General features: G+C 46.0%; 1 protein-coding gene across 1 annotated transcript in view; it reads right to left on the bottom strand.

Moving 5' to 3' along the window:
• Positions 1 to 11518, bottom strand: part of NDUFB11 (NADH:ubiquinone oxidoreductase subunit B11) — a 20900-nt gene extending 9382 nt beyond the window's left edge. The window contains exon 1 of the mRNA XM_069747854.1: positions 11286 to 11518. Coding sequence (XP_069603955.1) covers positions 11286 to 11471 — 186 coding nt within the window. The 5' untranslated portion in view covers positions 11472 to 11518. The remainder of the gene's footprint in view (positions 1 to 11285) is intronic.
• Between the last annotated feature and the right edge of the window lie 51 nt (positions 11519 to 11569).

Below are 11569 nucleotides of genomic sequence, written 5' to 3'. Positions count from 1 at the left end.
GTCATGTGTTGCACCCATCCTGCGCCCCCATTCTGTCATGTGCTGCACCCATCCTGCGCCCCCGTTCTGTCATGTGCTGCTCCCATCCTGCGCCCGTTCTGTCATGTGCTGCTCCCATCCTGCGCCCCCGTTCTGTCATGTGCTGCTCCCATCCTGCGCCACCATTGTATTATATGCCCCCCATAAGATGCTCCATTGGGGCCTGAGCAGGCGGGGACACCGGCGCGCTGTGGGGGTCAGGTGCCGGAGTCACCGCTAGCTCAGGCCCCCAGCACTTGCTATACTCACCTGTCTGTCCCGTTCCAGCGCTGCGCGCCGCCATCTTCCGGCTCCTCTGGCTGTGACTGTTCAGTCAGAGGGCGGCACCGGCGCGCATTAAGCGCGTCATCGCCCCCTCTGAACTAGGAATGTCACAGCAGAGGACCCAGGAGACGGAGCCGACCGCAGCGCTAGAACAGGGGACAGGTGAATATACTTACCCTCCTGGCGGTCCCTGACTCTCCGGTGGAGATCGCGGTGTGCGTTCAGTGTTTACGCATACCGCGATCTCCTGGGAGCGTCACTCTGAGGCCCAGACTGCACAGGCGCTTGCGCAGTCTATAAAGGCTTCGGACAGTGTGACGCTCCCAGCGTTATATTATAGATATATATATATATACCTATTCTATGTGTACACATTTATTCTACCTATTCTATTGTAAGCTGTCAGTGTGATTTTACTGTACACCGCACTGAATTGCCGGCTTTTCTCTAGAACACCGCTGCGTATTTCTCGCAAGTCACACTGCTGGTCCGGGTATAATCCGTATTCTTCTCGCCCCCATAGACTTTCATTGGCGATTTTTTTGTGCAATACGGTGACAAACGCAGCATGCTGTGATTTTCTACGGCCGTAGAAGACCGTATAATACGGATCCGTTAAATACGGCTGATAGGAGCTGGGCCATAGAGAATCATTGGGCCTTATGTTATGCGTATTTTACGGATGTATTTTCTGCGCTCATACGTCCGTAAAACTCTCCAGTGTGACGCCGGCCTAAATCTGTATGTAGTGAGCTCCCTCTAGTGGTGATTGTATAAATCTGCATGTAGTGAGCTTCCTCTAGTGGTAGCTGTATAAATCTGTATGTAGTGAGCTTCCTCTAGTGGTAGCTGTATAAATCTGTATGTAGTGAGCTTCCTCTAGTGATAGCTGTATAAATCTGTATGTAGTGAGATCATCCCAGTGGTGATTGTATAAATCTGTATGCGGTGAGCTCCCTCTAGTGGTGGCTGTATAAATCTGTATGTAGTAAGCTTCCTCTAGTGGTAGCTGTATAAATCTGTATGTAGTGAGCTCCCTCTAGTGGTAGCTGTATAAATCTGTATGTAGTGAGCTTCCTCTAGTGGTAGCTGTATAAATCTGTATGTAGTGAGCTTCCTCTAGTGGTAGCTGTATAAATCTGTATGTAGTGAGCTCCCTCTAGTGGTAGCTGTATAAATCTGTATGTAGTGAGCTCCCTCTAGTGGTAGCTGTATAAATCTGTATGTAGTGAGCTTCCTCTAGTGGTAGCTGTATAAATCTGTATGTAGTGAGCTTCCTCTAGTGGTGGCTGTATAAATCTGTATGTAGTAAGCTCCCTCTTGTGATGGCTGTATAAATCTGTATGTAGTGAGCTCCCTCTAGCGGTGGCTGTATAAATCTATATGTAGTGAGCTCCTTCTAATGGTAGCTGTATAAATCTGTATGTAGTGAGCTCCCTCTAGCGGTGGCTGTATAAATCTGTATGTAGTAAGCTCCCTCTTGTGATGGCTGTATAAATCTGTATGTAGTGAGCTCCCTCTAGTGGTGGCTGTATAAATCTGTTGTGAGCTCCTCCTAGTGATGGCTGTATAAATCCATATGTAGCGAGCTCCTCCTAGTGGTGACAGTATAAATCCATATGTAGCGAGCTCCTCCTAGTGGTGACAGTATAAATCCATATGTAGCGAGCTTCTCCTAGTGGTGACAGTATAAATCCATATGTAGCGAGCTTCTCCTAGTGGTGATAGTATAAATCCATATGTAGCGAGCTCCTCCTAGTGGTGACAGTATAAATCCATATGTAGCGAGCTCCTCCTAGTGGTGACAGTATAAATCCATATGTAGCGAGCTCCTCCTAGTGGTGACAGTATAAATCCATAGGTAGCGAGCTCCTCCTAGTGGTGGCAGTATAAGTCACACAAGTGTGGGGGTCGCACGCATTCAGCAAAGCATCGCATTAGCTAAGCCTCAAGATACTGCAGTTATTCCATGGCAGGAGTCAGGTAACCCACACTCTGCACTCCCTTCTATCCATGTGCTTTATTCCTATCCTTCTATGTTCCCTTACAATCCACTTTCACCGACCAATCCCCCCTCCATCACGACTCATATACATCAGCTCCTCACTCCTTCCCTCTCCCATTTACAGCCCCCATGCACTTCTCACCTTTCTGAAAAACCTCAGCCCATCTTGCCCAAACTCTCTGCACAAAAAAACTTCATACAATTCCAAAAACTACTTGCTTTCCATCTTCCTACTCCTACTGATTTCAGGAGACATCTCCCCCAACCCCGGTCCACCATCCCACAACCTAAACTGCTACCCTACCTCACATCAAAACCATTTTAACCTTATTAATATTACTTGCACTCCCTCATCTCCTCCTTTTAATTGTGCCCTTTGGAATCCACGGTCTGTATGCAACAAGCTTCCTTTCCTATACAATTACTTTCTGAAAAACTCTCTGAATCTGCTGGCCCTCACTGAAACCTGGATCCAGGATTCTGACAAGGTCTCCCCTGCTGCCATTTCCCATGGTGGCTTACAATTCTCACATTCCCCGAGACCCACAAACAGACCTGGTGGTTGAGTCGGCATACTCCTGTCTCCACAATGCACTTTCCAGGTCATCCCTCCAATTCCATCACTCATTCCCTTCTTTTGAGGGCCACACCATAAGGCTCTTCCGTCCCCTCTCCCTCAGAATAGCGGTCATATACCGGCCCCCAGGCTCACCCACCCACTTCCTGGACCATTTCTCTGCCTGGCTGCCGCACTTCATGTCCTCAGAACTACCAACCCTTATCCTAGGAGACTTCAACATCCCCATTAACAGCCCCTCTTCCACATCTGCATCCCAGCTTCTATCACCAACCACTTCTCTAGGCCTCTCACAGCTCTCAACCTCTGAGACACACAAGGACGGTAACACCCTGGACCTGGTCTTTGTCCGGCTCTGTTCAATCTCCAACCTAAATAACTCACCTCTTCCCCTCTCTGACCACAACATTCTCTCTTTCACACTCACAAATCCTTGCTCACCCCAGCACCCTCCTACCTACCATTCAGTCAGAAATCTACATGCCATTAGCCCTCATACACTTTCAGACTCCTTACACTCATCATTGTCCCCAATCTCTTCTTTTTCCTGTCCTGATCTGGCCGTACATCACCTCAATGACACTCTTGGAAGCACCCTAGACCAAGTAGCTCCCCTCACCCTCAGAACCCCCAAACACAGAGTAAAACAGCCTTGGCTCACCTCGCAAACCCGATTTCTCCAGTGATGCTCTAGGTGTGCTGAACGCTTATGGAGGAAAATTCACACACCAGAAGACTTCATACACTTCAAATTTATGTTAAGCACCTATAACTCTTCCCTTCACCTCGCCAAACAGACCTACTTCACCATCCTGATCTCCTCACTATCCAATAACCCCAAGAAACTTTTTGACACCTTTCACTCCCTCCTCAGGCCAAAAGCTCAAGACCCTATCACAGACATTTGTGCTGATGACCTGGCTTCCCACTTTATACAGTAAATAGACAATATCCGTCAGGAAATCCACTCCCAATCACCAAGTTCAGTGACTCCCATCCCTCCCTGCATTTCCCCTGGCTCACTCTCCATATTCGATCCTATCACAGAAGAAGTCTCCAGGCTCCTCTCTTCTTCTCGTCCGACTACATACTCTACCGACCCCATTCCCTCTCATCTCCTCCAGTCTCTCTCTCCAGTCGTCACTACTCACCTAACTACAATCTTTAATCTCTCACTCTCCTCAGGCATTTTCCCGTCCTCCTTCAAACACTCTATCATTACTCCGTTACTAAAGAAACCCACCCTCGACCCATCCTGCACAAACAACTACAGACCAGTCTCCAATCTCCCCTTCATCTCTAAACTCTTGGAGCGCCTGATCTACTCCCGCCTTACCCGTTACCTCTCCATTCACTCCCTCCTAGACCCTTCACAGTCCGGTTTCCGCCCCCTACATTCGACAGAAACTGCACTCATCAAAGTGACCAATGACCTTCTGACAGCAAAATGTAACGGTGACCACTCTCTGCTCATTCTTCTCGACCTTTCTGCAGCTTTTGACACTGTTGACCACCCTCTCCTACTCTCTAGGCTCCAGTCACTAGGCATTAAGGGCACTGCTCTGTCCTGGTTCTCCTCCTACCTTTCTGACCGCTCCTTCAGTGTTCTGTTCTCTGGCTCCACTTCATCTCCTCTTCCTCTCGCTGTCGGGGTACCTCAGGGCTCAGTCCTTGGCCCCCTTCTCTTCTCCCTCTACACAGCCCCAATTGGACAGACCATCAGCAGATTTGGCTTTCAGTACCATCTTTATGCTGATGACACACAACTATACACGTCAGCCCCTGACCTTACCCCCGCTGTACTACAGAACGCCACTGACTGTCTGCAGTCTCCAACATCATGTCTGCTCTGAAACTCAACCTCTCCAAAACTGAACTTCTTCTGCTCCCGCCATCTACTAACCTCCCTAAATCTGACATTTCCCTCTCCGTGGGTGGCACCATAATAAAACCGCGGCAGCAGGCGCGCTGTCTGGGTGTTATGTTTGACTCCGATCTCTCCTTCACATCCCATATACAATCTCTTGCCCGCTCCTGCCGCTTACACCTAAAGAACATCTCTAGAATCCGCCCTTTTCTCACCATGAACACAACAAAAACCCTCACTGTCGCCCTGATCAACTCCCGTCTGGACTACTGTAATGCTCTACTAATTGGCCTCCCCCTCACTCGACTTTCCCCTCTCCAGTCCATCCTTAATGCGGCAGTCAGGGTTGTCCATCTGGCTAATCGTTACTTGGACGCGTCCGCTCTTCGCCAGTCATTACACTGGCTGCCCATTCATTACAGGATACAATTCAAAGTACTTGTTCTCACCCACAAAGCTCTCCAGAGTGTAGCACCCCCTTACATCTCCTCCCTCATTTTGGTCTATCGGCCTAGCCGACTGCTGCGCTCTGCAAATGACTTTCGACTAACCTCTGCACTAATCCGTACCTCCCACTCCCGACTCCAAGACTTCTCCCGTGCTGCACCAATCCTCTGGAATGCTCTACCCCAAGATATTAGGACCATCCACAATTTGCATAGTTTTAGGCGCTTCCTCAAAACACATTTGTTCAGAGCGGCCTATCATGTTCCCTAATCAGTTATTTTGTTTGTGTGTAGCCCATTGACTATCTCCACCTATCCCCCACTCCCTGACGATGGCTGGACCATCATTGTAAATACATCATTGTAAATACACACCTGTACTTTGTATTTCCCCACCTCATTGTAGATTGTAAGCTCTCACAAGCAGGGTCGTCTTGTGTTACTTTAACCCCTCTCTGACCTTAGACGTACTATCCCATCGAGGTGCCCTGGGCCTATCTGACCCTCGACGGGATAGTACGTCATAGCGATCGGCCGCACTCACGGGGGGAGCGCGGCCGGGTGTCAGCTGCCTATCGCAGCTGACATCCGGCACAATGTGCCAGGAGCGGTCACGGACCGTCCCCGCAACATTAACCCCCGGAACACCACGATCAAACATGATCGCGGTGTGCCGACGGTGCAGGGAAGCGTCGCGCAGGGAGGGGGCTTCCCTGAGCCCCCCACAGCAACGCGATGTGATCGCGTTGCTGCGAGGGTCTCCTACCTCCCTCCCTGCTCCAGGCCCGGATCCAAGATGGCCGCGGCATCCGGGTCCTGCAGGGAGGGAGGTGGCTTCACAGAGCCTGCTTAGAGCAGGCACTGTGAAGCCTGCAGTGCTGCAAGTCAGATCGGTGATCTGACAGAGTGCTGTGCAAACTGTCAGATCACCGATCTGTGATGTCCCCCCTGGGACAAAGTAAAAAAAAAAAAATTCCAAATGTGTAAAAAAATAAAAATGAAAAATTCTACATAATGAAATTATATATATATATATATATATATATATATATATATATATATATATATATATATTATTCCCATAAATACATTTCTTTAAATAAAAAAAACAAAACAATAAAAGTACACATATTTAGTATCGCCGCGTCCGTCACGACCCAACCTATAAAACTGGCCCACTAATTAACCCCTTCAGTAAACACTGTAAGAAAAAAAAAAACGAGGCAAAAAACAACGCTTTATCATACCGCCGAACAAAAAGTGGAATAACATGCGATCAAAAAGACAGATATAAATAACCATGATACCGCTGAAAGCGTCATCTTGTCCCGCAAAAGAAGAGCCGCCATACAGCATCATCAGCAAAAAAATAAAAAAGTTATAGTCCTCAGAATAAAGCGATGTCAAAATAATTTTTTTTCTATAAAATAGTTTTTATTGTATAAAAGCGCCAAAACATAAAAAAATAATATAAATGAGGTGTCGCTGTAATCGTACTGACCCGAAGAATAAAACTGCTTTATCAATTTTACCAAACGCGGAACGGTATAAACGCCTCACCCAAAAGAAATTCATGAATAGCTGGTTTTCGGTCATTCTGCCTCACAAAAATCGGAATAAAAAGCGATCAAAAAATGTCATCTGCCCGAAAATGTTACCAATAAAAACGTCAACTCATCACGCAAAAAACAAGACCTCACATGACTCTGTGGACTCAAATATGGAAAAATTATAGCTCTCAAAATGTGGTAACGCAAAAAATATTTTTTGCAATAAAAAGCGTCTTTCAGTGTGTGACGGCTGCTAATCATAAAAATCCGCTAAAAAACCCGCTATAAAAGTAAATCAAACCCCCCTTCATCACCCCCTTAGTTAGGGAAAAATTAAAAAAAATGTATTTATTTCCATTTTCCCATTAGGACTAGGGCTAGGGTTAGGGTTGGGGCTAAAGTTAGGGTTAGGGTTGGGGCTAAAGTTAGGGTTAGGATTACATTTACGGTTGGGAATAGGGTTGGGATTAGGGTTAGGGGTGTGTCTGGGTTAGAGGTGTGGTTAGGGTTACCGTTGGGATTAGGGTTAGGGGTGTGTTTGGATTAGGGTTTCAGTTATAATTAGGGGGTTTCCACTGTTTAAGCACATCAGGGGCTCTCCAAACGCGACATGGTGTCCAATCTCAATTCCAGCCAATTCTGCGTTGAAAAAGTAAAACAGTGCTCCTTCCCTTGTTTGGGCTCTCTCGTGTGCCCAAACAGGGGTTTACCCCAACATATCGGGTATCAGCGTACTCAGGACAAATTGGACAACAAATTTTGGGGTCCAATTTCTCCTGTTACCCTTGGGAAAATACAAAACTGGGGCCTAAAAAATTATTTTTGAGGGAAAAAAAAGGATTTTTTATTTTCACGGCTCTGCGTTATAAACTGTAGTGAAACACTTGGGGGTTCAAAGTTCTCACAACACATCTAGATAAGTTCCCTGGGGGGTCTAGTTTCCAATATGGGGTCACTTGTGGGGTGTTTCTACTGTTTAGGTACATTAGGGGTTCTGCAAACGCAATGTGACGCCTGCAGACCAATCCATCTAAGTCTGCATTCCAAATGGCGCTCCTTCCCTTCCGAGCCCTCCCATGCGCCCAAACGGTGGTTCCCCCCCCACATATGGGGTATCAACGTACTCAGGACAAATTGGACAACAACTTTTGGGGTCCAGTTTCTCCTGTTACCCTTGGGAAAATACAAAACTGGAGCTAAAAAATAATTTTTGTGGGAAAAAAATGTTGTTTTATTTTTATGGCTCTGCATTATAAACTTCTGTGAAGCCCTTGGTGGGTCAAAGTGCTCACCACACATCCAGATAAGTTCCTTGGGGGGTCTACTTTCCAAAATGGTGTCACTTGTAGGGGGTTTCAATGTTTAGGCACATCAGTGGCTCTCCAAACGCAACATGGCGTCCCATCTCAATTCCTGTCAATTTTGCATTGAAAAGTCAAACAGTGCTCCTTCCTTTCCGAGCTCTACCATGCGCCCAAACAGTTGTTTACCCCCACATAGGGGGTATCGGTGTACTCAGGACAAATTGTACAACAACTTTTAGGGTCCATTTTCTCCTGTTACCCTTGGTAAAATAAAACAAATTGGAGCTGAAGTAAATTTTTTGTGAAAAAAAGTTAAATGTTCATTTTTATTTAAACATTCCAAAAATTCCTGTGACACCTGAAGGGTTAATAAACTTCTTGAATGTGGTTTTGAGCATCTTGAAGGGTGCAGTTTTTAGAATGGTGTCACACTTGGGTATTTTCTATCATATAGACCCCTCAAAATGACTTCAAATGAGATGTGGTCCCTAAAAAAAAATGGTGTTGTAAAAATGAGAAATTGCTGGTCAACGTTTAACCCTTACAACTCCCTAACAAAAAAATTTTTTGGTTACAATATTGTGCTGATGTAAAGGAGACATGTGGGAAATGTTACTTGTTAAGTATTTTGTTTGACATATCTCTGATTTAATTGCACAAAAATTAAAAGTTGGAAAATTGCGAAATTTTCAAAATTTTCGCCAAATTTCCGTTTTTTTCACAAATAAAGCAGGTATTATCAAAGAAATTTTACCACTATCATGAAGTACAATATGTCACGAGAAAACAGTGTCAGAATCACCGGGATCCGTTGAAGCGTTCCAGAGTTATAACCTCATAAAGGGACAGTGGTCAGAATTGTAAAAATTGGCCTGGTCATTGACGTGCAAACCACCCTTGGGGGTAAAGGGGTTAATTATTGTATTGTTAACATTGTTACTTATGAGTGTTGTGATTGAAGCTGTAAAACTGTAAAGCGCTGCGGAATATGTTGGCGCTATATAAATAAAGATTATTATTATTATTATTAATAATAATATTATTTGTAGCGAGCTCCTCCTAGTGGTAACAGTATAAATCCATATGTAGTGAGTTTTCAATAGTGGTGGCTGCATAAATCCATATGAAGTTAGTGCCCCCTAGTAGTGGCTGTATAAATCTGTATATACTAAGCTCCCCGTAGTGGCTGGAGGAAAACATTTTATAATTTTCATTCCAGGTCATGCATCTTTGATCTGCCTGTATGGCCTATATTACAGTTTGTAAATTAGGACCTCATTAATTTTGCCCTAGTGGGTCAGGTGGCTTATAAATTATGATCACTTTTAGCCTCACTAGAGCATAGAGGGATTCAAAGGTTTATTATAATAATCCTTATACTATGGCTAAGTCCCGAAAAATCCCTTTAAAGGAAAGCCATGTAAAATAATACTCAGCTAATTGGTTAAGAAAGATCACATGACCAAATACGCAGCACAGAAAAGGAATGTTCTCACGATTCCTCTAGGCCAGTCGTCTGTAGGATCCATATAGGCTTTATTATGGCAGCGTAAATTGTTTCTCAGGCCTCTTCCATATGTCCATGTCTCCAGTACGTATAATGACAGTTTTCTCACGTTCCGGAGACACTTACACATGTAGATCCACTCAAGTGAATGGGTCTGTGCACATGGCAGTGTTTCCACTGACTGTGTGTCTGTGGGCAGAACACGCTGACACGCCCGTTTTTAAACAGCAGCATGAGCCGCAAAGTGTCCCGCATACATGCACATTGATGTCATCAGTGTAACACAAACCAGCGCCTGGAAATCAGTGGTACTGTTACTGCTGTTCCCCGGCGCCGGGTGCTGAAGACGGCTCTCATCATTCTCCCCTGCGATCAGCGCTAGCAGGGGAGAATGATGAGAGGTATATTCAAGTGTAACATTAAGAAAAAAAGAAATAAAATAGTCACATCTCAACTCGACACCTAATTCTCTGAAGCCATTGTCCTTCAAACAAATAAAAAAACAACAATACCCCTCACCTGTCAGTCGTTCTGTCCCACGCTGTAATCCATGTCTGCGATAAATGATTTTCAACCTGGACGGTGCCAAGATGCGACTGTCCAGGCGGAAAACTACTGGTGAACAAGATGCTGCGAGTGCAGCATTAGTGAGCAGCTGTGATGTCATTGAGGTTACCGCAGGTCACTGAGGCTGAGTTCCCAGCTGGGCTGCTGAACTGCAGTGACCTCAGTGAGAATATCTCACGGTGAACTCAGAGCTGCACCGTGAGACTTTCTCATTGTGGTAGCGGTGACCTCAGTGAAATCATCACAGTTCACCATGAGGTCCACACTTACTGCAGCAAATCATCCTCCTCAGCGTGAGCAGTTGACTCTGGCTACCACTCATGCTGATGAACAAATGTTCGCGTGAACACTGTGGATTCTTTCAACTTCGGACAGGTGAGGGATATGGGTAATTTTTTATTTTACAGAGGACATTGGCTTCAAAGGATTAGGTGTTAAAGTGAGTATAATGTGATTTTTTTTTTATTTTATTCTTACACTTGACTACAACTCAACATCATCCCCTGCTAGCGCAGATTGTAGGGAGAGCAGGCGACAATGATCTGAGCGGTCTTCAGCACCCGGCGCCGGGGAACAGCGCAAACAGTATCATTGATTGTCAGTGGAAACTGTGGGCTTTTCTCAGGCGCTGGTACATGTGCTAAACGTATGCGTCACACAGTTGCCACATGTATGAAACACATGGTCATCTCCGGTACCGGAAATAACAGGACATGTGAATGACCCTCAGGACATTTATTAGTGGACACATTTTAACCCCTGGAAGGAATTTTCCACTACCTGACCACCCCTTATTGATGGGGACATTTTTGTCCTTGCTGTGTAGCATTTTAAGGACGTGGCGGCTTGGGCTTTTTTTTCTCCCATTGAAGAGTATTTAAACATATTCTATGGACATATTTCCACTTCTTGTAACAAACGTCGATATTGTGGCACTGTGAGATGTGAACAGCCATGATCCTGTAATACTCCTGCAGGCGCCTCACTCCCAGCCTCATCCATAATACCACACACTGACACAAGGAGGCGCTATCCCAGCAGCCACCAATCACATTTCAGCTTCGATTTCTCAGGTTGGGCGATACAGATGAAAGCTGAAATCTGATTGGTCACTACTATGACTCCCTATGACCACCAGTAGGGGGCGCAGCGACGTTACCTTGTCGTACATATTGAACTCGTCATGGTCGTCGTGCTCGTGTTTGGACTGGCTGCCATGACTGACCGTGACCGGGGTTGTGGCCTCAGCCCGAGGACCAGTATGAAGTCTGTATACCGGGGCCGTCCTCAGGAGCCGCGTAGCCCCGGACAGCCTCAGCGCCCGCAGACACAAGGGCATCGCCATATTGGTTCTGCCCCGAGAGGAGACTCCGAAAACACCGGAAGAGGCGGGCTCTTGTCATAATCTACCAATCAGCATTACGGAGGCTCTTACCGTTGGCA

This window comes from Ranitomeya imitator, chromosome 2, assembly GCF_032444005.1.
Source record: "Ranitomeya imitator isolate aRanImi1 chromosome 2, aRanImi1.pri, whole genome shotgun sequence".
Taxonomy (NCBI): domain Eukaryota; kingdom Metazoa; phylum Chordata; class Amphibia; order Anura; family Dendrobatidae; genus Ranitomeya; species Ranitomeya imitator.
Note: the sequence above shows the minus strand (reverse complement) of the source record. Positions and strands in the feature narration are given on the sequence as shown.